This window comes from Notolabrus celidotus, chromosome 5, assembly GCF_009762535.1.
Source record: "Notolabrus celidotus isolate fNotCel1 chromosome 5, fNotCel1.pri, whole genome shotgun sequence".
Lineage (NCBI taxonomy): Eukaryota > Metazoa > Chordata > Actinopteri > Labriformes > Labridae > Notolabrus > Notolabrus celidotus.
The window spans coordinates 14,016,594-14,037,181 of NC_048276.1; the positions used below are offsets into that span (position 1 = coordinate 14,016,594).

At 38.1% G+C, this 20,588-nt stretch overlaps 2 protein-coding genes across 3 annotated transcripts; one reads left to right on the forward strand and one right to left on the reverse strand.

The window, feature by feature from the left end:
* The first annotated feature begins 1,313 nt into the window (after window positions 1-1,313).
* LOC117812763 (ribonucleoside-diphosphate reductase large subunit-like) lies at window positions 1,314-9,071 on the forward strand. The gene is made up of 19 exons (XM_034683682.1): window positions 1,314-1,493; window positions 3,352-3,440; window positions 3,547-3,724; window positions 4,008-4,108; window positions 4,208-4,267; window positions 4,451-4,490; window positions 4,601-4,763; window positions 5,360-5,501; window positions 5,606-5,689; window positions 5,802-5,963; window positions 6,058-6,137; window positions 6,227-6,428; window positions 6,547-6,696; window positions 6,792-7,013; window positions 7,109-7,185; window positions 7,303-7,438; window positions 7,524-7,619; window positions 8,263-8,451; window positions 8,543-9,071. Exons 1-19 carry the CDS (start codon window positions 1,475-1,477, stop codon window positions 8,732-8,734), a joined length of 2,382 nt encoding a protein of 793 aa, XP_034539573.1. The 5' UTR covers window positions 1,314-1,474; the 3' UTR covers window positions 8,735-9,071.
* A 2,524-nt stretch (window positions 9,072-11,595) lies between these two features.
* Window positions 11,596-19,488, reverse strand: LOC117812358 (short transient receptor potential channel 2-like). 2 transcript variants are annotated; one of them, XM_034683059.1, is made up of 14 exons: window positions 19,289-19,488; window positions 18,644-18,694; window positions 17,608-18,300; window positions 17,316-17,516; window positions 17,055-17,219; window positions 16,786-16,960; window positions 16,492-16,692; window positions 16,233-16,395; window positions 16,056-16,148; window positions 15,394-15,586; window positions 15,189-15,316; window positions 15,024-15,096; window positions 14,813-14,930; window positions 11,596-12,863 (listed from the first exon to the last, which is right to left on the reverse strand). In XM_034683059.1, exons 2-14 carry the CDS (start codon window positions 18,656-18,658, stop codon window positions 11,974-11,976), a joined length of 3,108 nt encoding a protein of 1,035 aa, XP_034538950.1. In that variant the 5' UTR covers window positions 18,659-18,694; window positions 19,289-19,488; the 3' UTR covers window positions 11,596-11,973. The 2 variants fall into 2 exon arrangements, with proteins under 2 accessions (XP_034538950.1, XP_034538949.1); XM_034683058.1 differs by lacking the exon at window positions 19,289-19,488 and having other exon boundaries at window positions 18,644-18,893.
* Window positions 19,489-20,588: the final 1,100 nt, after the last annotated feature.

The following is a 20,588-nucleotide window of genomic DNA, read 5'->3' on the forward strand; positions in this document are numbered from 1 at the left end:
ATTTATGATAGAGAGAGAGAGAGAGAGAGAGAGAGAGAGAGAGAGAGAGAGAGAGAGAGAGAGAGAACGTTTTATATATGGAAGTTTACTATGGAAATTCTATTGTTTGTGTGATGGATCGTTTTGAACACTATAAATTTAGTACAATGTTTGATATTTGGATGCTGAGTCAGTATATTACTTTTTTATACTACTACCTTTTGAAATGTGATTAAAAAGTTAATAAACAGTAGTTATGCTGTAATGTTTCCTGAAGTATTGCCTGCAATATTGATTTTCATTTCACATTGAATTATTCTTCTGAATCTATCATGAACTATCATGAATGCCTCTTCGTCCCTGTTATATGAATGTAAATGTAGATGTATGGAATACTTTTTTTGTGATCAATTGTTTATTGGTTGTTTAACAATACAATGGCTTAGACATTGCAAAACATGGCAAAAGTGGTGGTTCAGCCATGTCATTGACCCCACCCCCGCACTATACGGCAGTGTACATAGGGTATTAATAAAAGAGGACAGGGTCTTATACATCTTAAGAAAAGAGGAAACGTACCCTAACAGATAGTAATAATGATAAAAATAGAAATAGAAATAATAATAATAATTAAAAATTAAGATTAAAATGAATAATAATAATAGGTAAAAGTATAATTATAATAGTAACAACAATAATCAATTATTGATCATGATGACATTGATATTTAACTAAGGAAAGTAAATATATAAATACAATTCGTATCCCTCCACCATCTTGGTGTCCCATAAGCAGTCCTTACATAAATCTAAACAATCACAAATATGTGTGCATATACACACACATATATGTACAAACATACATAAATACATACATCTATGTACACTAACATACATATACACACATATATGTACCCATATGGAGATGTATGAAATATTATAGATCATTTATAGTGTTGCATTTATCTTAATTGCAGTTTTTACACAACACCTAAAATGTCTAAATGTAGTAATTTTGTCAAATGTGGTAGTTAAAACAAGTTAAAAATGTAGAGGCAGTAATAAACAGAATAGTTTTTGGGCCAACCATAAACAAAACAGTCCTGTCGCTACAAGTTGATAATGCAAATGTATGATATATACCTATAGACTGTATAAACTATAGTGTATAGTGTGTAGTGTATACCAGCTTGTCAACCCTGTTGTTCAAAATATCCCGCCTGAGCCGCCCGGAAGTTGAGTCATGCTGGATGCTGGATTGTGATTGGTCAAGAAGTCTTTTACAGTCTTCTCTGATTGGTTGAGTCGCTGATACAATGCAGTGGAACCGGCTTGTGGCTTGTTGGCGCCCAGTTTGAGATTCAACTGTGTCCGTCGGTGTTGTATTCTGCTATTACAACTTAATTTCACAGTCATTTAACTCATTTAAAGTGTCCGGCTGAGAGGAGAACATTATTTACTTCTGAGTTAAGGAAACCAACTACTCTGTTGCCAATATGCACGTGATAAAGCGAGGTAAAGTACTTTAATATTGTTTCTGCAAAATAACGCAACTGTCAGATAATAGTCTATAATAGTTTTGGGAAATCCTTCTTAAATACACTGTGATGCATGTTAATACTACAAAGAAATGCTACACTGAAGTTTCTAGATTACTTTCTTTTAAGGTAAATGTGACTTTGTTGTGTATGTTTCCTTTGAGACCTCAAACAAAGACTTTATGAAAGAGCAGAAGCAGTCAGGTTATCTTTCTTATTTGACAGGTGTATTGCCTGTTTTGTCTTCAGATTTAATGTCACTTCATGGTGATTTGTTTGGGTTTTTTTTCAATTCAACAACAAATACTTGAAACCGATTTCCTCTTTTACCTGCTTTTATATTTTAACTCTTCTTCTACAACCCGGTATTAAGTAAGTAAAGGCTTATTGCCGTTAACAAATGTGTAATAAAAGTTTTGTAACAATAATCCCTGCATCAATGGCGCGAGGAAGTAAGGTGGTGCACCTTCTTTTGTCACCTTAATAGCTGGTTCGGCAGGTGTTGAGCGCGCGGGTTAATTAATGAGGAAAGGGAAACAGGTCCCCAGTGAGCAATGTTCTGTTCTAAAAACATTTTGTAAATGTTAAAGAGAATGTTACTGTAATGTTTTCAGCGGGAAGTTTGCTTTGTGTTCAAAGAATGTTATCAAGTAACATTCTCTAAAAACATTAATACAATGTTTGGTAAACATTCATAAAATGTTAAGTGACAACAGTGCCCTAATGTTCTTGAAACATTCTCAGTGGGAAGTTTTCTTTATGTAAAAAACATTAAATAATCTGTGACCCAAAGAATGTAACCAAAACATCATTTGAATGTTAAAGATAAAAGATTAAATCGTTGTGCCAATTAAATATCACCAGAATATTCTTAAATAAAATATTTAGTGATTTGAGGCGTCAGAAACATCCTGAAAATATTATTTACATGTTGCTTTGAGAATGTTGCTTCTTTGTTATGAAGTAACATTAGAGAATATTATCACAAAATCATCTGAATGTTAAAACAAAATGTTTTTCTTTCATTAATAGCTAACAAAAAAGGAACATTATTTAGATTGATAAACATCCATAAGATGTCCTTTGAATGTTACACTCAAAACTGTGTCTGTGACCTAAAGAATGTTATCTAAACATCATCTGAATGTTAAAGACAAAAAAATGTTCTTTGACAATAAAGGAACATTATTTAAATCAATAAACACCCTTAGGATATTCTTTGAATGTTACACTCAAAACTGTGTCTGTGACCTAAAGAATATTATCAAAACATCATCTGAATGTTAAAGACAAAATGTTCTTTAACAATAAAGGAACATTATTTAGATCGATAAACATCCTTAAGATGTGATTTGAATGTTACAGCTGTGTCTGTGACCTAAATAATATTATCAAAACATCAAACATCATGTTATAGACAAAATGTTCATCTTTCATTAATAGCTAACAAAAAAGGAACATTATTTAGATTGATAAACATCCATAAGATGTTCTTTGAATATTACACTCCAAACCTTATCTGTTACTTAAATAATATTATCAAAACATCATCTGAATGTTAAAGACAAAATGTTCTTTGACAATAAAGGAATATTCTTTATATCGATAAACATCCTTAAGATGTTCTATGAATATTACACTCAGAACATTGTCTTGAAACATAATCAGAACTTATAGGGAATGTAAGCCAATGTGGTGAGAACATTCCCTGCAAGCTGGGTCACCACTAAAGCTCTGTTTTCACTTTTTACAATTGAAGGTATTTTTATGGTGAGAATCTCTCAGATATGAACCTTGTTTATTTAAAGATTAAAATGTGTCTTGTTATATTCCAGACGGACGCCAGGAGGGTATTACTTTTGATAAAATCACAAGCCGCATCCAGAAGCTTTGCTATGGACTCAACAGTGAATTTGTGGACTCTGTAAGTTAATTCAGTTATAATAAATAATGCATGACTCTACTTTCTGTGTAGCGTTTACACTGGCTGTAAACTCCTTCTCTGCTAAGATAATATTGTGTCTTTGCAGACTCAGATCACAATGAAGGTGGTCCAGGGTCTGTACAGCGGAGTCACCACTGTAGAGTTGGACACTCTGGCTGCAGAGACTGCTGCCACCCTGACCACCAAGCATCCCGACTATGCAATCCTGGCTGCACGCATTGCTGTGTCTAACCTGCACAAGGAGACCAAAAAAGTGTTCACTGGTGAGTATTTCATTTGAAATTGTAATATTACCTGCTTAAAACAAGTGAAATTTTCAATTTTGTGAAAGTAACAAATGTATTTAAAGACATGACTTATACATCAAGAAGCTATTATAATAAAACTAAGATGTCTGGTCAATATTTTTCCACCCTAAAATGTTGTTTTATATCATTAAATTGTATGGACATGAATATTAACACAACACCAGCCATTAATAATTACATTACTAAACAGGTTCAGTTCTTGTTACTTATGTTAAGTTTTGTGGTGCTTGCTTTGTAGATGTGATGGAAGACCTGTACAACTATGTGAACCCATTAAACAAGAAACACTCTCCTATGATCTCCAAGAAGTTGCTTGACATTGTTCTTGAAAACAAGGCTGTGAGTTAGATTCAACGATATTCTTTGTTCATGTTTAATAATTGAGTAAAAGTTTAAGGTACAAGCATTCCAAAAAATATTTATATCTGCTTTTTGCAGCGCCTCAACTCAGCTATAATCTACGACCGAGACTTCTCTTACAACTTCTTCGGCTTTAAGGTACGTTTTGATTTTGTTTGATTTTAATTTTTTTGAAGTTAGATTTTTTGGGCTTTTTGCCTTTATGATAGGACAGCTGAAGAGAGACAGGAAGAGCCACCAGCGCCCCTTGAATTCATTTTAAATGCACTCTCTCAGGCAGGTGTTTTGGTCATTCACTAATTTGTTACATTGTTCTTATAGACTCTGGAGCGGTCTTATTTGTTGAAGATTAATGGAAAAGGTGAGAGTTTATTTCTCCAGTTTGAGAGTGAAGACACTCCCTGACATGTCATATGTAAACTGCATATCCACCATCTTTAAAATTGCAAATTACCCTGTTTTTCTCAATAGTTGCTGAAAGACCCCAGCACATGCTGATGAGAGTTGCGGTTGGAGTTCATGAAAGAGACATTGATGCAGCCATTGAGACCTACAACTTGCTGTCAGAGAAGTGGTTCACCCATGCTTCACCCACTTTGTTCAATGCTGGCACAAACAGGCCACAGCTGTCCAGGTAAGGACCTAAAACTACTATCAATCAATCAATCAGACTTTATTTATAAAGCACTTTTCATACAATGACACTGTAACACAAAGTGTTGTACATAGAAACAACTTAAAATAGAATAAATTAAGAATCCCACCCCCAGCCCCGACCCCCAAACCCACTCCACAATCCTAAGGTTAAGAACACAATATATGCAACAATAGTAATAAAAACAATACAAATAAAATAAATAAATAAAAAAGAAGTTGCTGAACAAATTGAGGAAGCGCTCTCATGATATCTTAATTGGGGAAAACTGGAGGTAAAATAAGATGTTAAAACTCAACACAGGAAATTAAAATCACCAAAATATAATACATTTCTAAGATAATAAAACACTAAAATATTAAACCATTAAAAGAACATAAGATACTATACTTAAGATAAATAAGTACATAAATAAATAAAGTAGAAGAAAAGTGACTCAAATTTGAAATAGATAATAAATAAATAAATAAAACTGTTAAGAACAAAAATAAAACTCATTTAAAAGCAAGACGAAACCTTTTAAGCTCCATAAAACCTTTCTTTTCCCTAATCAACTCTGGTTCGTATTTCTGCAGTTGTTTCTTGCTGACCATGAAAGACGACAGCATTGAAGGTATATACGACACGCTGAAGCAGTGTGCCCTCATCTCCAAATCAGCTGGAGGTATCGGACTGGCGGTTAGCTGCATCAGATCAACAGGCAGCTACATTGCTGGGGTGAGAGAAGAAGCAAATCTACAACAATTACAACCAAACAGCAGTAGATGGGCTTTAATTCACACAATGTCCTATTTGTATAACTCACATTGGTTCTTTTTCAGACTAATGGCTGCTCTAACGGCCTGGTCCCGATGCTTCGTGTGTACAACAACACAGCACGTTATGTTGACCAGGGTGGCAACAAGGTAGGGACTAATACGTTTACAAGACATACTACAGTAGAGTTCGACATTGAAATGCATGAACTTGCTCTGGTAGTGAGTTAAATCCCCTTTTTTTCGATGCTCACTTGTGCAGAGACCTGGGGCCTTTGCTGTGTACCTGGAGCCGTGGCACTCCGATGTGTTTGACTTCTTAGAGTTGAAGAAGAACACAGGTAAAGAGGAGCAGAGGGCCAGAGACTTGTTCTTTGCCATGTGGATCCCAGACCTCTTTATGAAGCGAGTGGAAAGCAATCAGGTAAATACTCCAGAGAATCTCTTCTACATCAAGCATTGTATTCATATATTAGCCAAGATTTTCAACTAGATTTGTGCCTACCTTGCTCTTGTAGGACTGGTCTCTCATGTGTCCAAATGAGTGTCCCGGGTTAGAGGACTGCTGGGGAGAAGAGTTTGAGGAGCTCTACACTCGGTACGACCTCCCTACCTAACTCAGAACTTAATGAAAACAGCTCATTCCTTGCAGCTAACCTGTCTCACATCTCCCTGTGTGATCTACAGATATGAGACAGAGGGCAGAGCTAAGCGTGTGGTGAAGTCTCAGCAGGTGTGGTACGCCATCATTGAGTCTCAGACAGAAACTGGCACACCGTATATGCTCTACAAAGATGCCTGCAACAGGAAGAGTAACCAACAGAATCTGGGCACCATCAAATCCAGTAACCTGTGCACAGAGATTGTCGAGTACACAAGCAAAGATGAGGTGAGGGACAGCAGGTATTAAATTGATAGCTAAAAGGTTTAGCTTTTTGTTTCTATAAAATAAATGTAACCATTAAATGATTTGTCTAAGGCTTGTTTTTGATGTTTTTCCTCTCTAGGTTGCAGTGTGTAACCTGGCATCCGTTGCCCTCAACATGTACGTCACTCCGGAGAAGACCTTTGATTTCAAAAAGCTTGCATCTGTCACCAAAGTCATCGTCAAAAACCTTAACAAAATAATAGAGATCAACTATTACCCAGTACCTCAGGTGTGCTCTCTTGTAGTGTTACTTCTCTATCAAACATGCAGCCTTCTTTGATGTGTCCTGTGTTAAAACATGGCGGCCCTGTTATGTTCTTTCAGGCTGAAAGGTCTAACAAGCGTCACAGGCCGATTGGAATCGGTGTGCAGGGTCTGGCTGATGCCTTCATCCTCATGCGTTACCCGTTTGAAAGCCCAGAGGCCCAGCTGCTCAACATTCACATCTTTGAGACCATCTACTACGCTGCCCTGGAGGCCAGCTGTGAGCTGGCAGCAGAGCTGGGCCCGTATGAAACATACCCTGGCTCTCCTGTTAGCAAAGGAGTGAGTAGTTTTAGAACTGTCTTAAATCCATTATTGGTTTATATATATTTATTAGGTTAGTTGAGTTCCATATCCTAACTAATTTTGTTTTTCAGATCCTTCAGTACGACATGTGGAAAACAACTCCAACAGATTTATGCGACTGGAAAGCATTGAAGGGGAAAATTGCCAAGTAAGTCTCCCTGAAAGTGTTCATTGTAGTTTATCTTACTCATCTATTATGAATTGTATGTGAAGATTGTAGCACACATGACGTAATTTAGCTCCTTCCTCCCCTGTGTGTCCTCAGACACGGTGTGAGGAACAGTCTGCTCCTGGCCCCCATGCCCACTGCTTCCACGGCCCAGATCCTCGGCAACAACGAGTCCATTGAGGCCTACACCAGCAACATCTACACCCGCAGGGTGCTCTCTGGAGAGTTTCAGGTCAGCACTCAATAATTTCCTGTCTCTCTAAATCTGAGCATCCAAGAAAAATAAGCTGAAAGTGTCTTTTCTGCCTCTCCCATAGATTGTGAATCCTCACCTCCTGAAGGACCTCACAGAAAGAGGACTGTGGAGTGACGAGATGAAGAACCAGCTGATTGCTCAGAACGGATCCATACAGGTAAAGGGTCATTCATGGTAAACTTATCTTATTCACTTTCGTTTAATATCACATCAAAGTATACCACTGGTCCAGAACTCTGCAGCCAGCATCATTACCAGAACCCCCTCCTTCCACCATATCACCCCCGTCCCCCAGCAACTCCACTGGCTCCCGGTCAAATTCAGAATCAACTTCAAAATCCTCCTGTACACATTCAAGGCCATCCACAACCCTGCCCCCCTGTATCTGTCTGATCTCCTCCACATTGTCAACCCCTCCCGCTCCCTCAGGTCTCCCTCCTCCCTCCACCCCTCTGTTCCCTCTGCCCGTCTCAGCACCATGGAGAGAGCTTTCAGTCGCTCTGCTCCCCAACTCTGGAACTCACTCCCACCAGATATCCGAAACTCAAATCAAAACTCAAAACCCACCTGTTCCAAGCTGCATTCCCTGTTTAACTTCACTGCCTCATTTTTACTTTGTTACTCTGCTTGTTGTCTTTATTTATTTCATCGTTTTGTTTTTATTGTGTTTTTAACCTCTCTGTAAAGTGTCCTTGAGTGCTTAGAAAGGCGCTTTAAATAAAATGTATTATTATTATTTTTATTTTTTGGGATGATTCAATTTGTTGTTAAAATTGTTCAACTCATCTGACTGCCCACAGGACATTGCAGAGATCCCTGATGATCTGAAGGAGCTGTATAAAACAGTGTGGGAAATCTCTCAGAAGACTGTCCTGAAGATGGCAGCAGATCGCGGTGCTTACATTGACCAGAGCCAGTCTCTTAACATCCACATTGCTGAACCAAACTATGGCAAACTGACCAGCATGCACTTCTATGGTTGGAAGCTTGTAAGTACTGAGTGAGGAAACAAACACATGCTTGATGCATCCTGGTATCTGAAAAAACAATGTCTTAGTGCCTGTCTTATTTTCTCTGCAGGGCCTAAAAACTGGTATGTACTACCTGCGGACGAAGCCTGCCGCCAACCCCATCCAGTTCACCCTGAATAAAGAGAAATTAAAAGAGGCTCAGACAGACAGGAGTGAGGAAGAGGAGACCAAAGAGCGTAATACTGCTGCCATGGTCTGTTCTTTGGAAAACAAAGATGAGTGCTTGATGTGTGGTTCCTAGATGAAGTCCTTTTCACTCAGACGGACACACTTCCACTTCTCCACAAGCTTCCCTATAATATTGTATTTTGTAAACTGTTGTTTTTATTGTAAATGATTTTGTAATAAGTTTTTTTTACACATGCCGCTGTCGCCTAAGCACATATCTTGCCAGTCTGTATTTAATATTTCCTGTATTTTTATCATGGTGTGTTTTATGCACGTCTGTATAGAATTTATAGGGTACAATAAATCATAATCTGCCCTTTTTTATTCATAGTTTTGTAAAGTGTGGGTCACATAAATGAAATTTGTGTTGGTGTTTGAAATGTATGAGATATTAAATAGTTTTACAATGACTTCAAGTCTTGGTATTTTTAAGAATATTTGAATCTGAAATTATATTACAGACCCATAGCATAAAGTCTTTATTTTACTTTACTTATTTAATTTAGAACTTCATTCGTTAAGACAGGAACAACATTCTCTGACACTTGCCTAGGTAAAAAAAAAAAATCATCTATATAAATAGACTGAGCAAAAAAGATAACATAATTTTAGATTTTTTGTCCCAAGCACGCTCTACGTCTGCTCTGATATGGTGATACTAAAATGCCTTCATTATTCAGGTGAATAACCTAAGAGCCTAATGTAACAGAGCACATAAAGTATGTTTTAGTTATCTGATGAAAGTTTGCAATTCAGAAGACTTTCAAAACAAAAATGAAAGAGGAAACAGTGATGGCTCCAACACTGAAACAAAGGGCTACATACTAATGTGTTTTTCTACTGGAAGAGTCTGGGAGTGTTGTGTCTTGAGACAGGTGATGCTGCAGGTGATGAATTAATGAACCAGTGTGTTCATCTGTGTTCCCTCATGGGAGCAGTACATGTTAAGCAAGCTGAGACCTGCATTGTCACACTGAAGCAGTGTGGCTCTGCTGCACACAGAAAAGAAACATCCAAGCAACACATAACGATCCCTTACAAAGTATTCATATAAAATAACAGATGCAGAGAGATTTCTTTATTGTGTTGCAAAGGAACTGTACTGTTTGACATTTTAACTGAGTATAAGACTTGTTTATTACAGATATACTATATGAATAGTATACACCAGAATGTGAAAAGGGATGTGAGAGGAACAACACAAAGCAACAGAGCAGCCTTCCTGTGACACACTGTCCTTAACTTACTGACCAATTAACCTCACCTCATTGTGCTTTAGACCAGGGGTTCCCGAACTTTTCGAAAATTAGCCTACCTATATGAGCATGTGTCTGTGTTTCCTGTGCTGTTATGAATTAACCTGCTGCTACTGCTGCTTTTGATAATTAACTGTTCACTAACCCTAAACTTAGGAGTCATCTGGCAACAAAGAAAGGCAGAAAACTCATTACATTTTCTATTTTCAAGGTTTTATTTCAAGGTTTGCTGCTATTTTTGTTGATATTTTTGATTATAATGGGTAAAATGTACTATTTTTAAAAATAATATTAATAAAAAAACATTCTGGAAGACATCTGACGACCCCTCATTGATGTTCCGCGACCCCCCAAGGGGTCCCGACCCACACTTTGGGAACCCCTGCTTTAGATAGTGTATTTTCAATGTGGTTTATTTTCTAACATGTAATTACCAGGATGTTTATCAAGGCGTAATGGTTTAAGTTAGCTATGGTTCGCTAATAATTTATGAATGTTGAACTGAAGCAGTACAGAGCAGTGACAGCAAACCATCTGTCCAAGTGGTATTTAAGAGTGAAAGAGGCATTCTTTTTCAACATTTTATCTGTAATAGACAAGTAACTGAATGAGTTGGCAAAATGGAATAAGATATGTTAAATGTAATACAAAATCAACATTTTAATGACTTTTAGAATAAAGGTATCACATTTTTGAGGTTTTCTCAGTTTAAAAAATGACATAAAATACATTTTATGTAATCAGAACTAGGATAGCTACATATTCAGACAATGAATAGACATTTGCAACATGAGATTTTTCTTGCAGTTTCAGTGAGAAAAAGGGAGAAAACTCATCGTTGAACTTTTCAGGGAAATGTATTTATTTGTTTTCAGGTAGAAGTTAGATGAAAGGATAGATACCTCTCTGCTCTATGTGTAGAAATCATGAAGCTAAAGCTAGCAGGCTGTTAGCTTAACTTAGCTTAACTGGAAACAAAGAGATAAGAAGTGTTAATTTGCAAAAACAGATAACTCTGTTTTTATACATTTTCAAAAAACGTATTTCTTTTCAATATACACATTTAATAAAGTTACATTTTTTTTTAAACCTCTAATTAATAATGTCATTTTTACTTAGCCAAAGCCACCCAACTTCAACTTCAGTTGATTGATAATACCTAAAGCTAGTAATAGGAAAAATGAAGTGAGTGGTCTGTTTTTGCAAATGAACTAACAGTAACAATACTAACTCATTCAGGATCTCTACAGCTCACTTATTTTCAAGTAATGTCTGCTTTGTTTGAATGGCATTTGACTAAAAAATATAACAGAAGAAAATGTTGTGTTTCATGAATGGGTGTGTGAAAGTCTACATTTACCAAAATGTGGAACTTTGCTACAATATTCTTTTATAAACTGTTACTGAGTTTAGAATTGGTGCTAGCATGTTCACCTTATCCTCACACACAAAAAAAAAGACAACCTGGGGCGACAGGGCTTACTCCATTGCTGCCCCCACCCTCTGGAACTCCCTCTCCAAACACATACGCAACTCCACTGACCTACAAACATTCAAATCCCAGCTCAAAACACACCTCTTCAGAACTGCTTTTAGCTGTTAATGTTTTTATATCCACTGGGTTTTTGTTTCTTTTTGTTTCTTTTATTGTGTGCTATTTGTGAAGTGTCTTTGAGTTTTCTGAAAAGCGCTATATAAATAAAATGTATTATTATTATTATTATTATTATAAATAAAAAAATAAGAAAAGTAAATTCTTTGTTCGTGCTTTGGTTCAAGATATGCCTACTTCATCAAGAGTCACAAAATCTGACCAAGTCAGGCCAGTAGCTTTTACAATGTGAAGCTCTAGACCAGTGTGTTGGGTGGACCAACTAGAAGACATTCTAACCACTAAACCCTGTTGGTAAAAGGCCAAAAAATAACAAAAAAATGTAAACCCTGTTGACCTTGTCCAATGGGACATTTTCTGAATGCAGTAGGATATTGGATAGGGTGACCAGAACCGCAACTCTTAAATGAACTGTAAGGTTCTGTGTTTGAAAGATCTTTAATGTTATGGTGTAACTAGTATCCCATCAATCGATCCCTCCCCTTCCTGGGAACCGAAGCCTGTGTCTTGGGAGCTGCTGCTGCCTGTGGGTGAGGGGATCATTTTCTGTGATCCAACTTTGTCTTTGGCGTCTCTCACACCTGACATCTCTGGTACATTATATTCAAACTTTCTACCAATCCTTTTGGCTTCCACTTTTTTTTCTTGTAGCTCTATGTCTTTGAACGTATTTACTACTCTCTGTGTTTCTGGGTTTTCAATGTTGACTTTGATGCTTTTAGGTTGTTTGGGGGTCGTCTCAGTGAGTTTTTCACCCGCCTTTGCCCCTGTGAGTATCTCTTCTTCCTTTGTTTTTTCTGCCAGATCCTGTGTGGCCTCATTTGCTTTTTCCTCTACATTATTCAAACTTGTCCTCGCCACCACCTCCTGTTTTACTTTATTGTCACTATTTTCATCTTTGTCTGATGCCACCTGCTCATTTTTCTCACTTTCCTTCCTATCCCCTTGCTCTTCTACAGCTCTGCCTTCCTCCATGTTCACCACATCACAGTCTGTTACAGGATTTGACTCCTCTGCTCCACTTTCGTTCACCTGACTCTGCTGAACGTCTGACTCCTGTTTTGCTTCCGTGTCAGCCTTTTCTTTTCCCACCTCCTCCTCTCCATGGTGCACAGTCACTTTAAGGGATGTCGTTTTCTCTTCTTGTTTGCTGTTAAAACCGACAAAGTTGTTCTTGGCACCAATGATGTATTTCCCCAGTATGGAGGAGCCCTCCTTGTGCGGTACATCGATTGGAGGGTTTGCATCATTCATGATAAACTGCTGGATTACTTTCATGTCATTATGCATCCTGGTGACTGCTTTGCTGAGCTCTGTGATCCGATTACCGATATCTGAGGGGGAAATGTTCTCCAATCACAACACAGTATGAACACACTTACATGATAAACAATCTCAATCATTTTCTGCAGGCTGTGGGTTTCAATAAAATACTTTTTGTTCAAGAAATGTAGCTGCTAGAAAATATTTCTTGACACATGGTAGGGTCACACACCGCTGCACATACAGTAGTTATGCTGCATTCACTTTCACTTTAAAGTCAACTTGAGTTATTTTTTCCTCTTTATTTTTCTCTTTAATAATATTTTGTGTTTTTTCACATCAATATTATTTGTCTGATCTTTTATTTTGAATCCTAAAACACAAATTCCAACGTTATCTCCTTTTCTGTTGAGTCAGTGATTATTTTACAAACTGCACTGACCTCAGTTGTTTTTTTCTTTTAAGGGGAGACATTAAGGCGCCTCAAAGTGATTTCATAATAAAACATGTAGAAGTGAAAGTATGTAAAACTACCATGAGAAACTTCACTTGGAGGCATCAGAATTAATTTCACACCATTTTCTCACCATTTTAAGTGTAAACATTTAAATTAAAACAGTTACATAAAACTGCAGAAGATTTTAATGTCTTGCAGTTTCTTAACAAATGTTTCATAATGGCATGTTATATTTTCAAATGTAACTTATTTCATAACCATCTTTATTTCCTAACCCTCCAAGCAAGTCACAAGTCCTGCTCTCCCCCCTTAACCCACCCTGTAATGCATCTCACCCCAACCAACTGCTACCATAATCTGGCCTGTTCGCGCCTGTCAGCAAGCAACTCTATCGGTCATTCTAAGTAAAAAAATCCAAGTAATGTAAAACTATTGTATTTATATGTAGGTCTTGTGTATGTACATTAAAAAATGTACATTAAAAAAGTTTTAACATGATTTTTTTACGAAAACGAGTGAGTTATCCTCTTTGAACCATGATCTGTGAGAGGTAAAGAAGACCATTGCACTAAAGGTTGATTTAAATGATTAGTAATGGAGTTGATAATGAGATATAAACAATGTTTTTTTTTACTTTCTGGTTTCTGACACTTTTGGATAATTAAACATGCCCCAGGTCAAATTGACAGTCCTGAGAATCGAACATAACAGGAGGTTGCTTCAGGAAGGTATACCTTATTTGCAAACGAGCTAGCTGGAGGTGTGAGCTTGGTTTATTACTCAGCATTAAAGTGAAGAAACAGCAGAGGCTAACGTAAGCTGGTTAATTAATTCAATGTAAATTTAAAGGTGCAGTGTGTGATAATTGCAGCATTTATCATTACAGACTTGGTAAAAATGGAATATAATATAATTGGCAATTTTTAGGTTTAAATAAGTGCATAATCTAACTTTTTTTGTTATTAACTTTGAACACCACATATTGGGAAGTCCATAAAGAAGTGCTTCTGGTTGCTATACCAAGATTTGATTGCTTATTCGCAATCTTCACATTAAGTCAGATATATTGAAGTCCAAGCTCACAAGTGGCTTTGCAAACTAGAAGATAGGTTGTTAGCATGAGCATATTAGTTAAGATTACATACTGTGCCTGTGTTTCTGGACTATAAACTAGCTGTTTATGTTATCCTGAATAAAACTCTGTATTACATGGAAGCAAAGAACAACTAACGTGTATCTTTTTATTTCAACCAATAAAAAGGCTAATTTTTCTTTAGACATTATTAATCATTCAAATACAACAAACTTTATTTTTTTGAAATAAAATATTTGATCATCTTTCGCCCTCCTCATCATAGCTTTTTCTTTTGCTTGGATTTTTGAGATGACTTACTGGCATAACTTTTGTGTCATTTGTAGCAGCAAATGAAAGTTATTAATAGAAAAGGCAGAAACTTAAAAGAGGGAGAGGGGGGTGGGTAAAAAGTCAAGATTTGTAAGCCAATATGATGTTTATCTTAAAAACTGTCTGACAGTAAAGTGGCAGGTTTGAGCCCTGGTTACCTTTCCTCTTGGTCTCCTCAAACTCCTTGCGAGCTGACTCAATGTAGCGTTGCACCAGCGCTCCAATCACCTGCTGCCTGTATGGTATCTGGTTGTTGTCAGATTCCTTATTACTGCTCTGCAACACACAAGAATACAAAGATGTTATTTTGTTAATGTTTTCACCACAGTCACAACAATGCCTGCATATCAGCATTTACTTCACACTCACCATAGAAGCTATAGGAGGGTATTTTTCTTCAGCATTACATTTGCAGCAGCAGCAGATCCGTCTAAAGATAGCCCTGGAACATTATTCGAAATAAATGTACTAAAATGCAGATATAAAATCTGGTATGTTTGGCAGGTCAAAGGGGTTTTAAATTTCAGAGCCCACCTTAAGATGTAGTAGACAGCTTTGGGCGAAGGGATGATGTTGAAGGGCACAGGCATGGTGAGGCCCTCTCTAAAGTAACTGAGGTATAACTTTGACCTGGCAAATTTCCACTCAACATCAGCATCATCCTGAAACAAGAACATTGAGATGTCACTGCATGTATTTTATTTGAGTTACAAATGTGACATATAAAAATTCCCATTACCTCAATTTTCTGGAAGGAGTTGGTGATCATAGCAATGAGCATGTTGAGCAGGACAATGACAATGACTAGTGTGAAGATTCCATACAGAACCCTCCCGACAAACTCTGCCAACACGAACTGAGGCATGTCCACGTAGTCCTGGTTCGCTACACCAAACATGGTCCAGAATAAGAAGTGGAACGTCTCATTGAACCTGAAGCATTAAAGAGGTGATGATGACAATGTTTTAAAAATTAGTATTATTCTGAGGAAAAAGTCAGAATTCTGAGAAAAAAGTCAGAATTCGGACTTTAATCTCAGAATTCTACATTTTTTCTCAGAATTATAATAATTTAAAAAAATGTTGACCTTAATTTTTTTTCCCCCTCTGGTGGCCCTAATCCTCTTCCATAAATTACAGTTCCTTTGATTTTGCTTTGCATACTTTGTAAAGATTACACAAAACTAGGAATATAGTTCTTTTTTTTAACCATTAAACAAGGTCATACCAGGCATTTCTGTTTCCAGTAATCATGATAAGCTAGATGCTAAGCTAATGCTAATCACTCATGGCTCAAATAAGCAATAGCCTCAAAGAGTCGTTTTGTTTCCAAACTGGCACTTTATGTCAGGTTCATAGGCTAAACCAAAGTGAAAAAAAAATGAAGATCCCATTTCCTTACTTGCCCAGATGAGGGGAGACGACATAAGGAACATAGATGTTGTTGATCCCACAGAGGAAAGCTGTTCCAATAATCATCAGAATAAACATGAACCTATGAAAGAAGAAAACATTGTCATTCAGCTACATTTCTCCTTCAGGTAATGGTCAGTTTCTTTGCTACCAAAAGTGCTCGTGCCTCATCATATCATCAATCATCTTCCCAATGGAAATCTGCAGAGTTCCCAGAGACTCATGAGCTGGAAGGATGTATGCCAAACGTGTGAAGCTCAACATGCTTGTCACTGCAAACAGCACCTCTGCAATCAGTTGAGGGTCTTCCTGGTGCCAGTCATCACGTACTGCAAGACGAGTTCACACCGATAACAATTATTTGGTTCTATGTCAGCAAACTTTTGAGACCTCCAACAATAATTAATTTGATATTCTTGACTCACCTGTTTGAGTGAAGTAGATACACTCCTCTGTGCCACTCAGGTCATTGCATACAAAGTATCCTTTGAGCATGATCAGCACACGTAATGCAAAGGACGCTAGGTACATGCTCAGCACCATCACGTCCAAGCAGTTCCACCAGTCCAGGAAGTAACTCCTGAGTCCCTCGATCCACACTTCCTTACACTCATACCAGAAGAATCCTGCAAGAGACCGCACAGTGGAGAGCTAATACCTGATTTTAACCATTCCAAGGCAAACATTTTGACTTTACAGAGAAGACAGAGTGAACCTACCAACAACCCACACCATGTGGAAGGAGCTGTGCAGCATGTTCTGCTGCCGAGAAGCAAACTTGTCTCGATACTTCTCCATTGTTATTGATTCTCCAAGTAATGTGATTAGAAACCACAGATAGGAAGCTGAGTGAAGGAGGAACTTGATCACAGGAATCTTGAGTATCTTTCCTGCCTGTAGAAACCATAAAACAGAAAGACTGTAAAAGGCAAGAGACATGTGTATCCTTAATTGAAAGTCCCGGATCCCCAAATTTGTTTGATGAGACCTTTGACTTTGGTGCAATCCAGTAGACAAGACTGAGGAGGGGCATGGTGAGAAAGATCCCCACAGAGACAAGCAGCTTCCAGGCCGTCCTGCTACCTCTCCAACCTGCCAGGTTTCCGCACCAGATTGATGACAGCACCTGCTGGCAGATCGGATGTGCCACGAACTGAAAGCATATAGTACAGAGATGCATTATGTAACAGAATGAATGCGTTTTTTTGTTTTCATCAATGGGTTGGTAGTAGTTTCTGCATCTACCTACCTCCTTTTGGTTATAGTTCACAGCAAGCCGCAGGCGTGACAGGTTGGGTATGCCCTTCTCAAACGCCTGCTCATCCAAGGCATCCTGGCTTTGGTCTCCACAGCTGTTCAGAATCGTGGTTACCTCACATTGGTTGCGACACATGCCCAACAACTCAACAGCAAACTCCTGACAGAGCTGCTCCAGAGCCAGGTACTGAGGCTGTGGGAGAGAGGCACCAAGCAAAATCAAGTAACAGCATTTATACCCAACATGTTAGGTGTTAAAATAATATGCTGGAATGTCACCACACCTTGAACTCTGGCTCTTTTTGTGACAGCTTGCGCAGTTCTCGGCTGAGACTAAAAGCACTGAGCATGGCGTCATCAGAGGTGATGGACAGGTAGGCTCGGCTGGCGATGCCACGGTAGGTGTTGATACGAGACAAGGAGAACTTGAGCAGGTCATACTGCCGGCCGTTACGACACTCCAGACAGGCGCACGATATCTTATGAGGCCAGGGGATGCCGTGACCTTTTTGGGTGAGCATGGTGACTATATCATATAAGTCTTTCTGGCAGGCCAAAGTCAAAGGAGTCACGCCAGGGGCAAACTGGGAGTTGTCAATAGAGTGGTCAAAGATGGCCTGAGAGAAAGAGCGCACATCCATTTTATTGCCTTTCTCCTGATCAAGTCGATCCAGCAGACGCTTCACCACTCTGGGCTGGTTGGTGTCGACAGCGACCAGCAGGGCCTCGTGAATTTGCCGGAAGTCAAATTTGACACCCTGAAGGAGGGCGTCCATAATTTCTTCATTGCCCAGGCGGATGGACAGGTTGAGTGCTTCCCTCCACTGGCGATCCTCAGACTCCTCTAGCTGGCGGATGATGCCATCGCCGGTCTTCAGCAATCGCCCCAGCTGCTTAATTTTCCCCTCCTGAATGGCCCTGATGAGCTCTGGAGGGAAGCGCATCTTTCTGTTCATAATCTCGCGCCATTGTTCTGGCTAAAGGGACGGGAGAAGACAGGCAGCATGATCAGATGTCCAATCCAGAATTTTGGAAGAAAATGTCGAGGAAAAAATCACATGCAATTCAATTTGCAAAGGAATAACCGAGGATATGATTTTTTGAGAAATACGAAAATGTACCAAAGTGTGGGGAATTTTACTAATTAGAACATGTTCACAGATAGATATACAAAGATATAGCAAGGTGCCGTACAATCAAGCTGTCAAGAGGATACCCTGACCAACATAGCTCTAGCTTAAGCCTATTTTTGGCTTGTTACGACTCCCTCTTTAGGCTTTGATCCATCCACAAACCATATATAAATAAAACACTACTTACCGTGAGGTTCTCCATCCCAGATAAAAGACAGCAAAGTTCTGATCAGTGATCCTACAGTGCAAACACAATCATAGTCTCCAGAGACACGGAATATTTACTTGATCCAGCTATTTTAAACTTCAGAGATGAAACTGAGATATCTTTGCACAAGCAGCGCCAATAAGAGGAGAACTGAGCACTTTGATGTCCTACGATCATGTGCTACCGGCTGACTGCACGGAATCAGTGCCCACAAACTCAATAACACACTCCAGTCCCCCAGGGGGCCAAGGCCAATTAAAACGTAACCGGTTCAAAGTTTTTCATGCTTGGCTGGTCCCAAACTAAACTGTTTCTGCGTCCAGCCTCCCCATTGGAAACAGTGCCACGGCACAATTAAAGAGCTGTTACTGAACAGGCAGCAGCTGTCATTGTTTCTCCCAGTGGGCCTGGAAGGAGTTCACAGCAAAGGGGAAAACAAGGAGTGGTAACATAGAGACAGTGATTAAATTCACTCCTCTTATCATTCTGTACAGTTACTAATAATTAACATTTTTATGTCTCTGTAATGTTTTCTCTCTCAGCAGGGTCTTTGTGGCTTTATGCAGTGATGGAATGTCACTGATTATCAATTGAAGCACTAAATGCACTTGTACTTGTACATACCTCTTTGTTTTTTCCACGGCAATGCTCGTCCAGGAAATGTTCTTTTCACTTCATTAAAATGAGTGGCTTTTAAAGTGACATATATTATAAAAAGAAAAAGTAACTATCTGTGGACCCTTTACTGCCTTCGTGAAAAGTATTGAGCTATCAGATGATGTGGAGAAGGAATGAGTTTTCTCTGATAGAAACCTCAATACATATTGACTGAATCTTGTGGAGATAATATGATATCTTTATTTTTTGATTGTGTATTACCCTTTCATGTTATTTTATTTTTTTATATATACTTGCATAAAAGATGGCTTTTGTTCTGAGAAGAAGTTTGTTTTAATGTTTAATGTTGGTGGGTGCTTTGGTTGTGAGGCACATCAATTTGTTGTTTTGTCACTAAAATGTGTAAAAAAATCAATAAATATATTGATTGAAGAAAAAAAGTGTCTGCTCTCTTTAAAATGTTTGACAACGCACAATTACACAACCGGTTAAAATTCTTAATTTTTTTCTTAAAATTCTATTTCCTTTAAGGAATACCTGAACGTTGAGTGTGATGTTTGATATTTTTTGTGCTTAGTTGGACATGAAAAGCTATCCGAATGTGTCATATTGAGATCTGTGTAATTTGTGACATTTCTCACTATTTAAAATGTTCTTATATCAAACGAATACAACTACTTTTACTATTAATACTTTGTTTTCTTAACATTTTTATAAGTAACATTATAGAAATCATAAATTTGACTTGCAATGGAACATTTTTGTCTTCTTGTACTATTAGAATTATTAGTTTAGAGCTCCTGTTAGGGTCTTTTGATTTATGTTGCCCACTGTGGACAGTGATGTCTTCTTTCTTTGCTTATCTTTACCTGTGTAAGTGTTTTCTATATCAATAATAAAAGACTGTTAATCCAGTGGGCGATACATTTTCTTGTCCGACACCTACCTTGCAGCAGCAGGTACAGGCTTTAAAATTACGACATAGAAATTGTTGATCTTGTTGTTCGTAGAAGCATCAGTCTTATTTTCAGACTGTTGTATCAGCAAACTAAAAATTCCTTATAGTGGCTTTAATAAATAACCTGATGAAAAGATCTCACCCACTGATTGTCTGTGTTTATGGCTTTTGGTAGGATCACTGCATTTCCTGCAGGTACTGTTCCATCAGCAGTAGTAAGCATGTTAGATGTAAGAATTAGGTTAAACAGTAGTTTTGGGGGGCACTGGTGGCTTAACGGTCTAAGCGCCCCACATACAGAGGCTATGGTCCTCGTCACAGAGGTCGCAACCATGTCCTGCATGTCTT

What these genes read in the sequence shown, in the direction of transcription:
- LOC117812763 (XM_034683682.1), top strand. An exon ending in ACTATTACCCAGTACCTCAG is followed by an intron (nt 6,697 to 6,791) that starts GTGTGCTCTCTT and finishes ATGTTCTTTCAG; the next exon opens with GCTGAAAGGTCTAACAAGCG. An exon ending in TGCTCTCTGGAGAGTTTCAG is followed by an intron (nt 7,439 to 7,523) that starts GTCAGCACTCAA and finishes CCTCTCCCATAG; the next exon opens with ATTGTGAATCCTCACCTCCT.
- LOC117812358 (XM_034683059.1), bottom strand. An exon ending in TATCTACTTCACTCAAACAG is followed by an intron (nt 16,396 to 16,491) that starts GTGAGTCAAGAA and finishes CTCGTCTTGCAG; the next exon opens with TACGTGATGACTGGCACCAG. An exon ending in ACTCCTTCCAGAAAATTGAG is followed by an intron (nt 15,317 to 15,393) that starts GTAATGGGAATT and finishes TTCTTGTTTCAG; the next exon opens with GATGATGCTGATGTTGAGTG.